The sequence below is a fragment of the Amblyomma mixtum genome, chromosome 4 (assembly GCF_055824585.1).
Source record: "Amblyomma mixtum isolate Tamu chromosome 4, ASM5582458v1, whole genome shotgun sequence".
Lineage (NCBI taxonomy): Eukaryota > Metazoa > Arthropoda > Arachnida > Ixodida > Ixodidae > Amblyomma > Amblyomma mixtum.
The window spans coordinates 24,534,052-24,553,931 of record NC_143015.1 but is presented as its reverse complement, the minus strand read 5'-3'; the positions used below and the strand labels follow the sequence as shown (position 1 = coordinate 24,553,931).

The 19,880-nt window shown below is 48.1% G+C and overlaps 1 protein-coding gene across 2 annotated transcripts; it reads right to left on the bottom strand.

Moving 5' to 3' along the window:
- Positions 1-4,046: 4,046 nt before the first annotated feature.
- On the bottom strand, positions 4,047-15,033 carry LOC149345910 (uncharacterized). 2 transcript variants are annotated; one of them, XM_089586273.1, is made up of 4 exons: positions 14,662-15,011; positions 10,491-10,653; positions 7,018-7,123; positions 4,060-5,212 (listed from the first exon to the last, which is right to left on the bottom strand). In XM_089586273.1, exons 1-4 carry the CDS (start codon positions 14,704-14,706, stop codon positions 5,047-5,049), a joined length of 480 nt encoding a protein of 159 aa, XP_089442399.1. In that variant the 5' UTR covers positions 14,707-15,011; the 3' UTR covers positions 4,060-5,046. The 2 variants fall into 2 exon arrangements, with proteins under 2 accessions (XP_089442400.1, XP_089442399.1); XM_089586274.1 differs by lacking the exon at positions 10,491-10,653 and having other exon boundaries at positions 4,047-5,212; positions 14,662-15,033.
- Positions 15,034-19,880: the final 4,847 nt, after the last annotated feature.

Genomic DNA, 19,880 nt, shown 5'->3' with positions numbered 1-19,880 from the left:
TACTTTGTTATAGTCGTAGCTTCGTTCTAGCCGTGCTGACCGATCTTCCAAGAGGGAATAGTCATTCCTTCATTATGTCCACCATTTCTTTATAAATCATTTCATTACAATGAGCTTCAACTGTATTTAGAGCTAACTATTCAGTTAGCTCTAACTACAGTGCCAAAAAAAAACCAGATCTGCCCTACAACAGTGGAACACTGGTACAGAGTGCCTGCCAAATGCATTCTGTACCAATGTTCCACTTTTATAGGGCGTATCTGGTGTCACTACTTGCCCTGATATTTTATTTTGCGACATATGATAGCTCGTTACGTTTTGTAACATTTTCTTCCTTCAGAGAACATTACCTGGTTTCTATCTGCTCTTTTTCGTCCACCTATCTCTCTGTAAAGCTGACCAAATGCACTAATCTGGCAGTAAGGTTCACGTGCTTCTAACTGATACTACATACTGTGATGACATTTGTTTTCATAAAATTGAAACATACAGCTTTGCTGCAACGTTCTTCAGCCCGGCATGATCAGAAGTTCACTGTGCCTCTGCGATTCTTGCAGAGGCAGGCAGCCTCATGAGGTTTTGACCTCAAACTCAGGGAGGTTAAGGTGAAGTCTGAGACAGCTGAGAATTTTGTGAGGGAGGTCAGCAAATCAAACCTCTGTGAAAAGTTTAGTGAGGGCGCATTCCGTGAGGTCGAGGCTTTTCACAGCTGCCACGCCTTACTTCGATGACCGCCCCTTCTGAAATGGAATTCAAGCGCTCTGCCGAATTGCACGATGACATTCTTTGGTTGCCCCCGTTCTCAATATCGGATGTCGCGGCCCACTCCTAGGTTTCGGTGCTTATCTTATCCCTGCTTATCTTGGAAGGAGTGGTGTCACCACAGCAACTGGCGCTTAAAGGCAAGCGCAATTGGCCTCTTTTTAATCTGATAGCGTTTAGAGTTGTCGTCACGCCAAAAACCCTGTCGATGTCAAAGACGAACATAGCCGATTGTTTGAGATAGTGTTGGGACGCAGGTCCGCAGTGGTTGTTAGGGCACGGGTCCGTAGTCGCCAACTGGCAGGAGCAATGACGAGAAGACGGGGAGTTTAAAGCAAAAACAGCAAAAAAAAATCACTGTGGCTTAGCTTGGTTAAGCCCGGTAATTGCGAAAGCAATATCCGTACCTACGCCATGGCTCAGCTGGTAGTGTAGCTGGTGGTAGTGCTTGTAGTTAGACTTGTGGTGATGCATCGGTTATACAATCTAATCCAATCCAATCTAATCCAATGTAATCCAATTCAATCTAATGTAATCTAATCCAATCTAATCTAAGGCCGCTGGTGGTGGCACCGCCACTACTCGCAGACGGCGCGAGATGGTCGCCCAGCTCTTCGGCGTGACGTCACACAGAGGTCATGCGAAAGGTCATTTCATGTGCACCACCATCGCACGGCAAAGGCTTCAAAGTGCAAGTAGTAAAGCTTTCGCTTTAAAAATATATTCGCCTATTTACATTGTGCAGCAGTGAAATACAAGCTACATGCCAAGAGACATCAAAATGGGGAATCTCATTCAGGTATTTTACCCGTTACCTCTGGTGTGCCTCAAGGCAGCGTACTTGGGCCTCTTTTATTCCTTATTTATATCAATGATTTGGTTAACTCCGTAAATACGTCCGAAGTCAGTATTAGACTATTCGCAGATGACTGCATTCTGTTTAAGAAAATTAGCAGCACTACCGACCAAGAATGCTTGCAGTCAAATCTTAATAATGTCCTAGAGTGGTGCACCCTTTGGTCCATGAAAATAAATAGCGACAAATCGGTTCTTCTTCAGGTTACTAACAAGAAAGCACCATACAGTTTTAATTACGCAATAAACAATCTTCCACTGCTACAGGTGAGCGAATACAAATATCTTGGAGTCACCATTACAAATCGCCTTTCATGGTCCAGCCACATTAATAGCATTTGCTCGTCTGCTTCAAGGAACCTCGGCCTTCTAAGACACAAGTTAAAACACGCTCCCTCTGAACTTAAACAACTTGCCTTCAACACACTAATTCGTCCGAAACTTGAGTATGCTTCCGTCGTATGGGATCCGCACTTAAAAAAGGATATAAAGAAACTTGAAATGATCCAAAGAAAAGCCGTCCGTTTCATTTTTAACGCTTACCATAGCTCTATCTCGCCATCCGTTCTGATGTCTACGAAGAACATATGCACTCTAGAAAGAAGGAGAGCACTCGCAAGGCTTAAATTTCTGTACTCATTTTACTCTAGTCAATTTAATATTAATCCTGCTCCCTATATATCCCCCCGTTCTACACGGCAGACACGCAATAGCCACAACCATAACCTTACCCCGTACTTTGCACGCACAAATACGTTCAAAAACTCATTTTTTCCCCGAACAATCACAACATGGAACTCACTGCCAGCAAATGTCTTTTCGGCTCAGGATGCCGCTGCTTTTGAAAAGAGTGTCTTATTGTATGTGTAAACTTAACAATATCATTGCCCTCTGTTTGGTTTTCCTCTTTTATTGTTGCCGGAACGCTGGATTTGCGTAGTGTTTGATATTATTTTTGCTTTTTGAATGTTGCCCCCCTGCTTGGTCTCTATGACTGCAGTATGTGTAAATAAATAAAATAAATACTGTGTACAAAGAAGGCGGGAGCTCTTATACCGTCGTGAGCACAAATTCCCGCCCTTTTCGTCCAATCAGGAAGGACTGTCTTTTTAGACGCTATCTTTGGGAGCATCTCGGCAGCTGATTGGCCCAAACTTGTAACATTCCGGCTGCGTGTTCATGTCCTTTCTCTTGCAGCTGCATATTTTGTGTGCGACGTATACTATAACAAAGACCTGAAAGACTTAAACGGCCATGTGGAATGCACACAGTGCTAACAGGTATACAATATTGTGGGCGTGTGCATGCCATTGGCTAGTTCAATTTTCTAGGAAGACAGCGACTCCAAGAAGCTCGTTTCAAATTAGTTCAAGACAACGTCTTCAGAATCCTGTGCAAACTTGCACCTATTTAAGCAGATGTATGCATCTCACATTTCATTCACCACACTTTGATGATCTGCTAATCCTTAGCAAAATTCCGACTGAGCCAGCCAGGATTTCCTGATGTTTCGGTTTGGTTTGGTTTGTTGGGGTTTAATGTCCCAAAGCGCCTGAGGCTATGAGGGACGCCGTAGTGAAGGGCTCCGGAAATTTCGACCACCTGGGGTTCTTTAATGTGCACTGACATTGCACAGCACATGGGCCTCTAGAATTTCGCCTTCATCGAAATTCAGTCGCCGCAGCCGGGATCGAACCCGCGTCCTTCGGGTCAGCAGCCGAGCACCGTAACCACTGAGTCACCGCGGCGGCGGCTCCTGATGTTTCACTGCCAGACATGAAACTTGTGCGGAAGGCTGCAAGAAAGTTTATTAAGCTGCCTCGATTCACCGAGCCGCGTTGACTGTTTAGCGTAGCCTTTTATTATTTTGGTGTAGCACACATGCAGAAGCACTAATAAATGACGCACCTTTTCAAAATTGAGTTGTGTGTGTGAAAAATCAATAATCTGTACTGGTACACTGTGTTTTCTTTTATGCTTAATGATATAGCACATTTAGCGCAACAATCTCTCTCACTGCTGGGCCCTTTCATTAAAACAAAAAGGCAGCTTCGTGCCCTCCAGTTACCTCATGCCAAACTTGACGGAAGCCAAAGTCACCGAAGGACATCATCATCAGCCTGACCACGCCTATTACAGGGCAAAGGCCTCTCCCATTTCTCTCCAATAAACCCTGTCCTTTGTCAGTTGCCGCCACTGTATCCCCGCAAACTTCTTAAATATCATCCGCCCACCTAACTTTCTGCCGCCCCCTGCCTTCTCTTGCAATCCACTCCGTTACCCTTAAGGACCAGCGGTTATCTTGCCTTCGCATTACATGCCCTGCCCAAGCCCATTTCTTCATGATTTCAACTAGGATATCACTAAAACGTGCTTGTTCCCTCACCCACTCTGCCCGCAACCGGTCTGTTAACATTTCACCTATCATTTTCATTTCCATAGCTCGCTGCGTTGTCCTCAACTTAAGCGGAACCCTCTTTGTTAGCCTCCACGTTTCTGCCCCATAGGTGAATACCGGTAAGATACAGCTGTTGTATACTTTTCTCTTGAGGGATATTTGTAAACTGCCATTCATGATCCGAGAGAACCTGCCATATGCGCTCCACCCCATTCTTGTTCTTCAAGTTATTTCCCTCTTGTGATATAAATCGTCACTACTTGCCTTAAGTAGACATATTCTCTTACTACTTCCAGCACCTCGCTACCTATTGCGAACTACTGTTCCCTTGCTAGGCTGTTGAGCATTAGTTTGGTTTTCCGCATGTTAATTTTTAGCCCTACCATTCTGCTCTGCCTGTCTAACTGATTGATCATGCTTTGCAGGACATAGGGAATGTCTTTCTTACATTTTGTTGTTTCTATTATTGGGAGATCAATAAAAGCAGAATAAAAAAACCACATGCCGCCGTTTTGATCCGAACCCATGACTTCTGGATTTCGTGTCCGGTGCTCTACCAACTGAGCTACAGCAGCGGCTGTCCAATCTTCTGCTTTCATGGGTATTTGTGTGCAGTGTAAGTGAACCTTGATGGTGTTCACCAGCGCCACTCTCGTCCATAGTGAAGGGCGTAGTACGTCCTTTATTACCGCGTGTGCCACTTAGGAACATTGTCGAAACTCTGAGGGTGGGAGCTGTACCAAACTTGGAGGTTTAATGACCAGGAAATTATGGCAGAACCTGACCAATTACTTTGAAATCAGAAGTACAGAACCGCATCACCATAGAGTGTACACACTCCTCGACATTGAGGGTCTTATTAACTCGTGCATCACGAGCTAGTTCACAGAGTATTAAGAAGCGGCTTTTGTTTGAAGGTTGCACTTTATTCGTAGTAATCCAGCAGATGTTTCTTCTGCCACTGCGTCATCACAAATTCATAACTCAAACGCGAGTCGCCCATATGAATGAAATATCAGCGTCATGGCATATTAACGCTGCAATATGACGCATTTTGTCCGAAATATGCCACCGCACGCAATAAGCGCGGTGGAAACACTTTTGCAAGTGGTGTCCCCCGCCTTGACTTCTGCGAGGAACTCGGGCATGGTCTCCGTAGAGTCAGTGATGCCACTCCCGCGCTCGCTGCCTTGCTTCCTACAAGGTAATGGCACAGGGAATTAAAAATGTGCGCAATACACGAGGCTACTAGGCAGTGAACCGACTGTTGAGAATTAGCGCTATGCCTGAGTGGGTCCTTAGTGCTGTTACCCTTGACAGTAGCTCTTAGTTTTAGGGGTGTGCAGATATTTTCGAATAGCGGATCGAATAAGCTCCCATTTTATAGGCTGAACGAATCCACTAGTGCATCTTCAAAATTGTTCTGAATGAATCGAATCTGTTTAGTTTTCGAATAGTTTCGAATACTTTAAGAGGGTTTCAAATTGGGCTAGTTGGTAGTTAACATGGTCACACATAATTGTGCTTTTGAAAAAGACTTGGGACAACACTGGTGCACACCAGTGTGGCGTCCCTGTGTTGTCCCAAGTCTTTTTCAAAAGCGCAAATATGTTCGACCGTTTCAATACCTGGCACGAAAATCGAATATAGCACGCCTGTTTTTTTTCAAGTACTGTTTCAAAAACTTACGGTGGGCACTTAAGGTCCTTAAATGCTGTGAATGCAAAAACATCCTTTGACCTAAAGGCCTTAACTATAAAGACCATTGCCATAAAGGCCTTTGTCCTAAACACCTTCACTATAAAGGCATTTGACCTAAACACCTTCAGTGTAAAGGCCTTCACTGTAAAAAGAGTGATGTACAGTCTTTGCCAAAAGTAACCGAGCAAGGGTGGTTTGTTTCTTAGTCGCGTAGCGAAGCACTTAAAGCAGCCTTTAAGCTCTGAATCTGTGTAAAGTAAGGTGAACCCCAGTCCTCACGTTCTGACACCTTCCGGTCTTTTAGGGGTGCGTAAAGGCTTAGCGATACGGTTGAGAAGCAAAAACCTGTTGCTCGGTTACTTTTGGCAAAGGGGGTACGTAGTCAGGCCTCTATAGTAGGAAGCGGAAGTTAATGCAGAAAAGAGGCATTTTTCTTAACCATCGCACGATTCATGGCATAATGTATGACACTCCTTTTAACTGTAAGCACAGTTCACCCATTTAAACATACCGTTTCAGGTCAGCCTACTTTTTCATCCTTTGGATTTTCCTCAAATAGTCAAAAACTATTGCGAAAATAAGTGATTTTTTTAATAGACTCTGCGGCCAGGCACAGGTTCACATGCATGGAGTAGAAGTTCTGACAAATGCTATTTGTTCACAGTTACTGACTTTGCTCTAGAGCTGAAGCTTTTGTGTTGTATGTTATGTGAAAATATATTGTAAACAGCCACGATTTTTCGTATGGGTGTTTTTTTTTTTGTGAGAGTATAATTGCTCTTTACAAATCAAGTCCTCAGAGTCCTGAGTGCACTCCTGTTTTTATGTATTACAGTGAACTAAACAACCCTTCGGCTTTATTAAAGCAGAAAAATGACTAAGATATGGTTTGGGCGCAGGCTCACTTTTTAATTTTTTTACCGGAGGGGTATAATACACCTCCCCCCCCCTCGAAAAATATTTCTCGCTATACCACTGTGTAGAAGGATATGCAGGTCTTATTGTTTACACCTGTTTCTATTCTGTTGTAGCGTTTTTGTGTGCACTGGATCCAGCATCCTCAACCGTATTGCAGGCACGTTCTTCTGTTCAATGTGAAAGAAGCACAAGACGTGTCATTTTCGCATGCCGCCGGTCGCCTGCTGAAAGTTGCTTCTAAACTCACTGATTTACTTATGAATCAGAGCATGTGTCAAACACAGTGGGGCCCTTCGGCTGTTGTTCACAGGTATATATGCAAAACCTTTCGTTCAAAAACAAACAAAAAACTAACAGGAGGGGTTTTCTAGAGCGTAGCTTACAGTTTTCGTGGCAAAACAGCAGGTTGCAACGGTCGCCGCTGTCGGCAGCCAGCTTGGTCCGAGTGCCTGCGGCCGTCGTTTCCAGAGCGCCACCTTGGCTCCATGCCTGCGTCAGCAGCGGCCATGAATGGCATGCCAATTAACACCAACGTTTCGTGTGCTACAGCACATGGTGAAGTGAGCTGATAAGAACGAGCGAGAGCATAAGGAAAATGTACAGAGACCGGCACACGCTTCACAAACACACAGGTTCAGAATGTTTGTCTTCATGCTTTGTCTTGTGTTCCTGCTATTTTGAAACCCGCCACGGTAGCTCATTGGCTTTGGATTTCAGCTGCTGATTCCAAGGTCGCGGGTTCGAACACTTCGTGTACTGTGCAATATCACCTTATTTTCCGCACTTCCCTTCTCCATCGAAGTACAGGAACTAGTCCAGTATGCAACCTTTTTATAGCGTTCTCTGCGGTGTACTTATTTTCGAAGGGTTGGCTTAATGAAATCAGTATGGTGGGTGGTTTTTGTTTCAAGTGCGGCTGTTTTCAAAACAATGTCCCACAGCTTCTGTTTAGTTTAAGTACAATTACACATGTGTTTAATTGCAGGATTACCAAATGGTTCTTGCCCCTAATAATAATCATCATCAGCCTGACTGCGCCCACTACAGGGCAAAGGCCTCTCCCATGTCTCTCCATTCAACCCTGTCTCATAATAGTTGCGACCACCGTATCCACACAAACTTCTTGATCTCATCCGCCCACCTAACTATCTGCCGGTCCCTGCTAAGTTTGCCTTCTCTTGGAATCCACTCCGTCACCCTTAAGGACCAGCGGTTATCTTGGCTTCGTATTACATGCCCTGCCCAAGCCCATTTCTTCCTCTTGATTTCGACTAGGATGTCATTAACCCGTGTTTTTTTCCCTCACCCACTCCGCCCCCTTCTGATCTCTTAATGTTACACCCATCATTTTCCTTTCCATAGCTCGCTGCGTCGACCTTAACCCAAGCTGAACCCTCTTTGTTAGCCTCCACGTTTCTGCCCCATAGGTGAGTACCGGTAGGATACAGCTGTTGTATACTTTTCTCTTGAGGGATATTGGTAAACTGCCATTCTGAGAGAACCTGCCGTATGCGCTCCAGCCCCTGCTTATTCTTCTAGTTATTTCCCTCTCATAGTCCAGATCAGCGGCCACTGCATGCACTAAATAGACGTATTCCCTTACCACTTCCAGCAGCTGGCTGCCAATTGTGAACTGCTGTTTCCTTCAGACTGTTGAACGTGAGCAACGTGCTAGAGCACTTACAGTAAGAGCAAGCGCTAAAAGAGTGAAGCAAAACAAAAAGCAGTCTCAAGCAGCTAACAGAAGCGGAGAAAATGTGCACATGCAATAACAGCATGAGATACCCAAAAAGATCAAATGAAAGAAAAAATTGAAGGCTTTCATTCCAATTGATGTGGCAGAGTCTGCGCAGTGTCAAGATTACTTTTGCGGGACAGAGTTTTATTGACGAACCCTATTGCACCCGTGGATCCTCATTCACATCGATCACAATTAATGTTGGAATTCAAAAAATTGTTTTCATATTCTCATTTTTGTGGTTAGGAGTTTTTAACGCGAATGACCTCATGTTAGCTGCCCCATTCTCTGTGGCTGCTTATGCAAAAACAAATGGGCATAAGCACAGTGTTTTGGTATAAACAATTTCCGATTGCAATGCGCTTTTGAAACTAGATTTCACGATGTTGACCTCGAACAAGGGGTTTAAAGCAATTTATTTTCATTATGCTTCTATTTTGTTCGCTTCGTCATTTTCTTCGTCAGATGACATCTTAACCTACTCATTTGTGTGGCTAATACGGCGACGTCAATTTGGGATATGGCAATTATTTCTTTTTTGTGCTGCTCTTACTTTTGCCATTGCTGGCCAAGAGTGTTGTGAAATAAATAAGAATTAATGAGTTCTAGATGAGGTGTAATAGGTATGATCTTCAAATTCTACGCTGTCAGTATTCAGGGAAGACAACAATGAAAAGGGTCACTGTTTCCAGAAGTGATGAACATTGCATACTGAGAAGGGTCAGCCGTAAACGATTGATAGCATGGAGTAGAAATTGATTGATGCTTCAGCGTCACTAAACCTTATAAGCACAACACAGATCCTAGATTTCCCTGCTGTGTTCAAGAGGGGTCAAATATAGATGTAGTTTTATCGACTACGGTTGAACTGCTGCTATACTGGCACAATTGTAGCTGGAAAGAATGAAGCATGTCGAATGATTCTAGTTCGTGTGAAGATGTCTAATTATAAAATCTGGGCTTCCAAGTAGACGGTGCATATTCTAATTTTTAACGGACCAGTATTGTAATTTTAGTAGTTCTACTCTTGTTTTGACTTTTTAATGGCGTCATTCATAGAAGTGGGGATAACTAGAAATTGTCCCCAAACGGCCATAGTGGAAGTGAAGCGGCTTAAATTTCGGGGTGAATTTTGATTTTAGTGAAATCAGTGACACCGATGACGACAGCTCTAATGTAGCAGGCATATAAGGAGGATAGCAGCAGAGTTATGATACTTTCTTTCAAAGAAAAAGTTAAGCAACGCCTCATGCCGGTGAATACGCTTATGTGAACAACTGGATGTAAAATACCAACCCTCACTGTAGCTTGAGTTTACCTGGGCTCATTCATTTCAGTACACCTTCAGGTACTACATCATTTACTTTTATAAGTCATGCGCAGAAGTGGAAATCAAAAATCATCAGCTTCTGCTCTCTCCCACACCGTTTCACAGGAGTAGCCACCAGGTACATTAAAAGTTTGCTTTTATTATTTGCTTTAAGCATTTAGTAAGGTGGTCCAAAAGAAGAAAAAGAAATATACAACAAGACGGCACGAAAAGCTTTGGACTTCTAAGAATGGCATGCAGTATGGAAGCGGATGGGTTGTATACTTTACAAGAGAAAAGTGTAGAACAGCCGTATCTTACCGGTACTCACCTATGGGAAAGAAACCTGAAGGCTAATGAAACGAGTTCAACTTAAGGACAACGCAGCGAGCTACGAAAAAAAATGATAACAGTAACAGTAATAGACCTAAATGGGCAGAGTAGGTGAAGGTACAAACACGTGCTTATGACATTTTAGTCAAAATCAAGAGATAGAAATGGGCTTGGGCAGGGCATGTAATGCGAAGGCAAGATAACCGCTGGTCCTTAAGGATGACGGAGGGGATATTCCAAGAGAAGGCAAGCATAGCAGGGGCCGGCAGAAAGTTGGGCGTATGAGACAAAGAAAAGAAAGACAAAGAAAGGGATAGGTGGCCGCAGCTATTGCAAAGGACAGGGTTAATTGGAGAGACATGGGAAGGGACTTTTCCCTGTAGTGGGTGTAGCCAGGCTGCATGGTGATGATAATGACACAATAGCTTGTATTTCCGAGCAAAACATTGTCTGACGTGATGTCCTTGGGAACTTACAAATGCCGCAGTGCATCGTCGCTTGGCACTGCGGAGGAAGTCTGTTGGGGTGCAGCTTTCGGCAGCCAGCTCGGTTCGAGTGCTTCGCAACAACACGTCCGCCGTCCCTTGCGTAAGACCGTTCTTTCGGAGGGGAACCGACCAGGATTCCATGGCTGCTTCCCTGCATTAACCGCGGCCGTAAATGGTTCATAAATTTGTCAATGCTCGGTGCACTGAAATCATAAATTGCATTAGATGCTGTGTATCGACAACTTACACACTTACAAGCGGTACCTGAATGGAACCAGCATGGAAGAACAAAATATGGCTTCTGGTTGTTCAAAAAGCGTGCAACTAAGCCGAAGGTGTAAAGCAAATGCAACTCCAATGTACGCAGTGAGGACTGGCCTAAGGCCACCAATTAGACGAACTTTTATCTTGTACATAGGCTCTATTTGCAGCTAGTGTTTACTTGGGCGACTGTCTGCGAGTAAAGTGATTTCACTGTTTTCAAGACATTTTTTCACAGACCTATGGATGGCACCTGCAGTATCACTACTGATACATTAGGGGAATAAAGCCACAGACGAACAAAGGTGTAAGTTGACAAGAAGTTCAGACGGCAGGGTGATAAATCTTCTGAGCTCCGGAGCCACTGGTTAATACGAGAAAAAACTGTCACGTGTTTATGCTCTGTTGCCTAACACGATGAAATCTCTGAAAGCTATCGCCATGCTGATTCCTCTCTTTTATTGAGGGCTAAGGCCTAGTGTACAGACTAAATCTCCAGTTCAGTTCATTTTATTTTCCTTATTTTCCTTGTATCGGGGGTATCACATAAGGGGTGGGATTTTAATGAAATGAGCAAACAAAACGGCGAACATTATTTTGCACTGAAGGTGATTGGTTACATGTTCTTGAAAAGTAGAGGATGAAATGATATTGACGACGTCACGGGGCAGGCCGTTCCAGTCCGTTGCTGCTCGAAAGAAAAATGAAGCAGAAAAGATGGCAGTATGCGATGGCGGCCGGGCAACTTGTAGGGGATGACTGGTGCGGTGAGATATGCGCATGGGCGTCCGCATAACTTTTTCCAAGGGGGGGGGGGGGGAACGATAGGTGGTGGTGTGGTCGTGTTCGGGTTTATGGAGTTTGACGTTCCAAAGCGACTCAGGCTGGGAAGCCGTAGTGGAGGGATTCAGTGATTTCGATAACCCGGGGTTCTTTTACGTCCACTGACACCGCACAAGGGTTGTGGATTTGAATTTAGAGGAACGACAGACGAAACCTTTGAACACGTCAAGTGGTCCGAACGCGGAGCCCGGTAATAACGATGGTTTCGCCCCTGCGGGCAGCAGCGTGGGTGCCACCCTTTGCCACCTTTTCGGGCTTCAGACGGGCAGGCGGAGGAGACCGGACCTGTACGCGCCATGTTTTGTGCAGGTGGTCGAATTTCGATGGAGGCGAAATTCGAGAGGTACGTGTATTGTGCTGTGTCAGTGCACGTTAAAGAAGCCCAGATGGTCGAAATTTCCACAGCCCACCACTACGGCGTCCCTCATAGCCCGAGTCGCTTTGGGACGTTAAACCTCCATGAACCATGAATCGACCATTTTCATGTCACGGAACCCGTACCTCCCGAGCGGCTGTGATGTACGCATCTGTGTGTTGTGGTGGTCAATGAATGAGACGCCAACTGAGACACAGACCTCCATTACTGCCTATCTGTCTTTTCTCTTTCACTCCAAAATTCCTCCCTTCCCTCACGGCACCATTCAGGCAGTTGAGGTGTCCACCAATAGTTGCCTTCATTTCATCTAAAATCACAATGGAGACGCAGAACGGCCAATTCAGGAGCAGAGTCACTGCAACCCGTTCGTCATCTCCGGGCGGCGGATGAGCTTTTTTGACAGGCCTCCTTGTTGCGACTGACAGGAGGATGAAAAGGAAATTGCACGGGCCTGAGCTACTGGCTCAAGCTGAGCCACAACCGCTACCACGCGCAGATATATGCTGAAAGATATGAGGGGAGAGAGTAAGGACAGACGCGCGTCGTAACAACCGCGTCCACTGAAGCGACGACGCCGGTTGTAACAGATACCCCCACCACCCGCACCACAAGAGGCCTCCCAGAGACGCGTCGCGCCGAACGGGCGATGGCGTTCCGTGGACTCCCTTGGCAGCGCTGCAACACGCTATCGCGTTCCATTCTAAAGGCGAAGCTTAAGCGTCCTCCAATTTTTTAAACAAATCATGAACGCTTAAGATAAGTATAGTTTGGTTTATGGTCTATGGGGTTAAGCGTCCCAAAGAAACTCAGGCTATATGAGAGACGCCGTAGTGAAGGGCTCCGGAAATTTCGATCTTTAACGTGCACTGACATCACACAGTACACGGGTCTCTAGAATTTCGCCTCCACAGAAATTCAACCGCCGCGGCCGGGATCGAACCCGCGTCTTTCGGGTCAGCAGCCGAACACCATAACCACTGAGCCACCGCGGCGGCTAAGTATAGGAGCACAGTATAGGTTATACTGCTGCATCCCACTGCTTCATACAAGTCATTTAGTATGGGAAACAAAGTTGCATGCATGTGTCCCATTGTCCCACAAAAGGTTAGCATGCACTGACATCGCAGAGCACGCGGGCGCCTTTTATTGTGAAAGCAATACTACTCGCACTTTCAAGCCTTCGCGTGACCCGGCCGCAGTTAGGTTTGACCTTTAGCGGAGTGAATGTGGGCGACCAACTCGCTCCTTCAGATAGCCCGGCTGAAGTTACGGTGTGCGCCGCGCTGCGCACCTGTGGAGCTACTGCCCTCTGTGACGTCATATCAGCTGTAGATTGTTTTCTTTCTCTCAGTCGCAACAACATCAAAAACAAAATATAAAAAATTATCGAACACACACACTAGGGTCATTTCTTTAATCTACACCAGCTACACCAGTGTAGCGAAGCTTCATTGGAGGTATTCGACATTTGCTACACTGGTGTAACTAGGTTAAAGAAATGGCCCTACTGAGTCGTCGCGCAGCGGCGGCCGGTAGCCACGCGTGACCTGTAGACGCGGCGCACTGCGTTCCAAGACGCTTTGAGTCGTCGCGCAGCGGCGGCCTGTAGCCACGCGTGACCTGTAGACGCGGCGCACTTCGTTCCTTCAGTTGGAGGCGCTGTGCTTTTGCTTTCGCAACGTACCAGGCTTAACCAAAGCTAAGCCCCCCGCCAATTTTTTGTGTTTCGCCTGCATCAAAACGCGGCCGCCGTGGCCGGCTTCGAGCCCAGGAACTCTCGCGTAGTCGCCGAGTGCCAAACACTGAGCCACCGCGGCGGGTATTGCGCGAAAGCAAGGTTTTTGCAGGTGGGCACCAACGCCACATACTATTGATGCAGGGAAATGGGGCCAGTTGTGCGCCTTCCCTTTCCGCCCGCCGCGGAGGCTCAGTGGTTACGGCGTTCGGCTGCTGATCCGAAAGACGCGGGTTCGATTCCGGCCACGGCGGTTGAATTTCGATGGAGGCGAAATTCTGGAAGTCCGTGTACTGTGCGATGTCAGTGCACGTTAAAGAACCCCAGGTGGTCAAAATTGCCGGAGCCCTTCACTACGGCGTCCCTCATAGCCTGAGTCGCTTTGGGATGTTAAACCCCCAATAAATCAATAAACCAAACCAAGCCTTCCCTTTCCAGAAATCAACAGTCTACTACAACAATGTCTACGCCAACGCCAATGAGCCCAGTGAACGCCGACAGCCTATTGCTCCAGTGTCGTGTTTTACCATATCGTCAATGCCAACTCATGCAGTGCACATTTGTCTTTACCACCACGTTGCTCAAAGCGCGACGGAGGTGTACACTGAAGCAGAGCCCCTGTCGTGACTATCTCTGGGGCTTCACGTAAAAATTGGCTTTTGAAAAATTGAAATTGCGCAGCAATTCTCACATCTTGGACACCTGAACCGCGCCAAGTAAGGCAGGAAGATGGGAGCGAAAAAAGAAAGAGAAAGTGGTGCCGTACGTAATGGAGGGCACAACAAGCCTTTGCGTTTCGCCTTCTTCGAAACGCGGCCGCCGCGGCCCGGTTCGAACCCGAGAACTCCGGCCTAGTAGCCATAGGCTTCACGTCCACATGCGGATTTTACTGGGTTCGAAAAATCCTAGCGCAAAGGGATTGCCAAAAGTACAGCCGTACTTACCTTTCCGGTAGCGGGGCGTTGTCGCACGACTCGCACTTGAGGCATAGCTCGGCGACCGCTGCGGGTCGTAGAGTGGAATTCGAAGGCCGAACCATGAGGAGCTGCTTGCAGTGCGGAAGCAAGGCCGTGAGTAGATCGGGGCGAGGCACGCGTCCATGCGCAGTGCTTGCTGTCTTGGCAAACGTCCCGTCGCTTTCTACGCTTTCAGAGCGAGAGACGGCGGACAGCCTGCCTAGCATGGAGACTCGGAAACGAATGGAACACTCCTTTGTTCGAGCGCTGACGGCACGTTTATTGCACGCGCTAGAGCGAGCTATTAAAAGAACGCTGCGAGCGCTGTTCTCGCTTCGGCGAGCGCGGCTTCGGCCGCTTCTTTTTGAGCAGCGTCCGCTCCGGCGGACGCAGTTGTTGCTGCGACGCGCGTCTTTTCTTTCCCTTTTCTCTTTCCTCTGATCTTTTAACTCTCCTCTATCTGCACGTGGCAGCGGTGGTGGCTTGGCTCGAGCCAGTAGCAGGCCCGTGCAATTTCCTCTTCATCCTTATCTCAGTCACAACAACAGCGCCCGCGTTGCACGTGCAGCGCATCGGTTCCGCCAGTCGGCAGGAACCGCGGAAATATTGCTGTGATTCCCGAAAGATGCGCTCATTACATCCGTGAACTTATCCGGTATCCGGAGACATCGTCATCGTGGTGGGCCCAATTTTCGCCAATTTAGGAGTGTTTCTTCGTCTGACATGTGGGCGCGGAGTTGGGCCGAACGGCTCCGGCTCCTCGGACGCTGGCGGCGGAGCACGGTCGGCGCTCCAGTGGCAACGTGGCCACCAAAAAAATTCAGAGGGCACTTTGACTGTCTAAAGTGCGTAGAGACGAAAGCGGTTTCCGCACCACTTTGACTGCCTATGTGGCACTGGTGACGTCACCACTGGATGACGTCACACATAATGACTGGTTTGGTTTATTGGCGTTTAACGTCCCAAAGCAACGACGGCTATGAGGAACGCCGTAGTGAAGGGCTCCGGAAATTTCGACCACCTGGGGTTCTTCTACGTGCACTGGCATCGCACAGTACACGGGCCTCTAGAATTTCGCCTTCGTCGAAATTCAGCTGCCGCGGCCGGGATCGAACCCGCGTCTTTCGGGTCAGCAGCCGAGAGCCGTAACCACAGAGCCACCGCGGCGGGGCTATAATTAATGACTAAGCAATGTCATTACCAATTAATGAATAATTACTGATTAATCACGAAATACTAATTAACTGCCATTAATGGCGCTTAAGCTTCACCTTTAGGAGTGGAACGCGACAGCGTGTTGTAGCGCTGCCAAGCAGTCCACGGAACGCCACCACCCGTTCGGCGCGATGCCTCGCCCTTTGAACGGAACGCTTTTTGAGGAAAGGAAATGGCGCAGTAATTCTCTGTCATCTCGGTGGACACCCGAACCGCACCGTACAGGAAGGGAGGAACGCCACCACTCGTCCGGCGCGATGCCTTGCCCTTTGAACGCAACGATTTTTGAGGAAAGGAAATGGCGCAGTAATTCTCTGTCATCTCGGGGGACACCCGAACCGCACCGTACAGGAAGGGAGGAAGTGGGAGTGAAAGAAGAAAGAGAAAGAGGGGTCGTAATGAAGAAACAAACTTGTATTTGAGGAATGGAAATTACGCAGTAACTGTCTCGCATATCTCGGTGGACACCCGTCAAAACGCGGACACATCTGCGACGGCTGCCGGTGGGTGGTGAAAACACTTATTAAGAATGAACAGGAGGTATGTTTGGATCAGCCCGTAAGGGACCGATCCTTACAAACACTAGGTGGAGGTCCCTGGTATGGGACCCCAGTGGCGGTGGCCGCCGCCCGGGCGCGCCCGACTAAGGCTTGTTGGGCCTGTAAGTCGTGGCAGCCGAGCAGGGTCGCCTCCCAGTCCTCCCGGGTTGGGTTGGGGATGGGGGGAATAGCCGACACGGTTGCTAACGACAGTATGAGGCATTAAAGGCTTTCGCCTTAATAAATGAAACCGAGTAGGAAATTGGTCGTGATGGGGAATCAAACCAGTGTCTCCCGAGTGCGAAACGAGCACGCTAACCACTCCGCCATGCTAGCTCGATGGCTTGGAATGAACAAAGGCTCGTCTAGTCAATACGGTGCCTTCGTTCACTCCCGTCTTCCTTCCTTCCCGTTACGGGGAGGCTCAGGTGTCCACCGAGATATGCGAGACAGATACATTTCCTTTCCTCAAAAACCAATTTACCGACTAGCAAGGCGTAGAGCCGAACAGGCGATGGCGTTCTGTGGACTGCCTGGCAGCGTTGCAAGACGCTGTCGCGTTCCACTCAGAGGAACCACAGATCAGTGACACAAGCAGCAACACCGCGCTTAAGGCTTTCGCCTCACCGCACTTTAGGTCAACAAAGTGCCCCCCTGAATTTTTGAAGAAAGGAAATGGCGCAGTAATTCTCTGTCATCTCGGTGGATACCTGAACCGCACCGTACAGGAAGGGAGGAAGTGGGAGTGAAAGAAAGAGGGGCCGTAATGAAGAAAAATTGTATTTGAGGAAAGGCAATTACTCAGTAACCGTCTCACATATCTCGGCGGACACCCGTCATCCGTTTGTAGAGGAAGGGAGTAAGTCTCGTTGAAAGAGGAGCCGTAATGAAGAAATTGAAAATTGTATTTGAGGAAAGGAAATTGCGCAGTAACTGTCTCGCATATCTCGGTGGACACCCGTCAAAAGCGTGACACCTCTGCTGACAACCTTCTGTCAATAACGATGAGGCATTAAAGGCTTTATAGCCTTAAAGTCTTCACGGATACGACCACACGATTATTTTGTGGGCAAACACCCCTGCAAGTCTTGTGGCCGTAGCGGAAGCACTTTCACCTTCGCAAGAGGCTGCATTCGAAGTCATGCAGGGACGCCGTCGCCAACAAGGCAAAGGTGGGGCCACGGCTACAGACTCCACACTTAACTCACCGAAGCAGGGGAATCGTGTTCTCTCCTCCAACACTCCTACGAAGAAGCAGAACACACCGGCATCTTCGTGGGTGCCCAAACCAACCCGGGGACTATGTAGTAGTGCTGAAGCCTACAACGACGGTCTCTCAAAACAGCTTTCCAAGCCGGTGAGTTGGGCGCTGCCCGCACTCATCGCGCTCGACCAACTCAACTCAACACCTTACCTCCCCTAATTGGCAACAGAACATAGTGGCGTGCGGCACGCAAGAAGAAGAGCTGTTCAGACGCCTGCTCACAGACTTTTAACTCCCCTCCTGTCAGGGACTTGTTTCCATGCGTGGACATGGGAAACTGACTGGAGATTTGTGTCGTGGGGTTGTCACGGTGCACAACCAGTGAATCAATGAAAACCAAACTCAAGTGGCCGCAAGCTGGGACCCACCATCGTAGCCGTGATCACTTTTGGGACTCCACTGTCCCCCGTTTTGTGCACTACAATTGCGAGCTTGCCCCAGTTTGTGAATACAAACGTACGATCCCAGCTTGCTACCGGTGTGGTGAACTGGGCCATCGAGTGGACATCTGTACGGCTACAGTCCGCCGACGCTGCGGCCTATGCGGCCAAAATGCCGGCGCAACTGAAGAGGGCATGGTGCCGCTCGACTGCAAGCCAACTTGCCTGGTTTGCGCTTGTAGTCGGCTCACCAGATCCCGTGAATGCACAGGCAAATTCCGAAAACTTCAATCACCCGGCGGGCCCGCTAAGCGGGCTTAAGGGTCCCTACCACCAAGACGCTCGGACGGAGCAGGCGATGAATGCGTTTTGAGGGGATCGCGCCAACGCCTCTGAGCAAAAGAACGAAGGATGATGATGATAACATTATTTTCCGCCAGATAAGGAAGTCCCCTACTCCCCGTCCCCGGCACGCAGTCCTTGGTGACGGGGGCCGGGACCTCCTCGATTAGAAGCAGGCGAAGAGGCCTTGATTCCTCGCGGTTTCTTCCGCCAGGCGGATGTCTTGTTGCTGTGAAGCACGGGCCTCGCTCCGCAGCAGGGCTTCCCAGGTTTCTCTACAATTTATGCTTGCGTTAGCCCCTGGGGAGCTAGCGCATTCCCAGATTATGTGGTCGAGGGTCCCTCTCGCCCCACAGTGCTTGCACTTACCGTTTTCTTTATCTTTATGAACATGATAGGCCCAGACCGGGTTTACGAAGTTCCCAGCTTGGAGGCGTCGCCATGCAATTGCCTCCCTATTGTTTAGACTTTTATCCGGTGGTGGCACCAGTCTCCTCTGTAACCTATAATTTTCAACAATTTCCGTATAATTTTGCAGACGCTCGTCCATGTTCTGGCAGTCGGTCGGCTCCACAGCTACCCGGAAGTAGAGAGCTCGGGCTAACTCGTGGGCCGCGTCGTTGCCAGGAATGGACGCGTGTGCAGGAGTCCAAATTAGGCTAACTTTTCTGTTTAGCTGTCTACTGGCCAGAATCCTTGCCGCTTCCGGCGAGATCCTACCCTTTCCAAAATTATAGATGACCGTTTTGCTATCGCTAATTATAAAATTGGCTTTCGTTCAAACGCAAGCGAGCGCTATCGCAACTTCTTCAGTTGTTTCCGCGTTGCGGCTTCTAATGGTGGCTGCCGATACGGGTGCACCGCGGCCGTCGGCCACCGAGGCGACCGCCGCACCCGACTTGCCACTTGCTGCGTCCACGTACGCAACGGACTTGCTGTCCATCGGATCGAAGCGTCTGATAAGTGCTTGTGACCTCTTCTCCCTCCTTTCAGTGTTGAATATGGGACGCATGTTACGAGGGAGTGGGGGAATGATTAGATTTTCTCGGCAGTCCTGCGGAATGCTCGATTTGACTCGTAGTCCCCTATCTGTTTGCAGGCCTACCATTTCAAGGATGGCTCTGCCTGTGGTTGTTCGGCTTAATCTTTCGAGCTGTGAAATTCTGACAGCCTACGCTGTTTCGTCCCAGGTATTGTGCACTCCCATAGAGAGCAGCTTCTCTGTGGAGGTGCTAATCGGTAATCCGAGGGCCCTCTTTATGCACCGTCGAATGAGAGAGTCTAGTTTCTTCTTCTCCGCAGCCCTAATGTTTAAGAAAGGTGTGGCATAACTCACGCGGCTTATTACGTATGCTTGAGTTAGTTTAAGAAAGTGTTATAGCGGGACAATCTTTAGGGCCAAGCAACCCTGAGCTACCATGTGTCACGTGTTGGCGGCTTTCCCGCCAGGCTGTACCCTGCTACCAG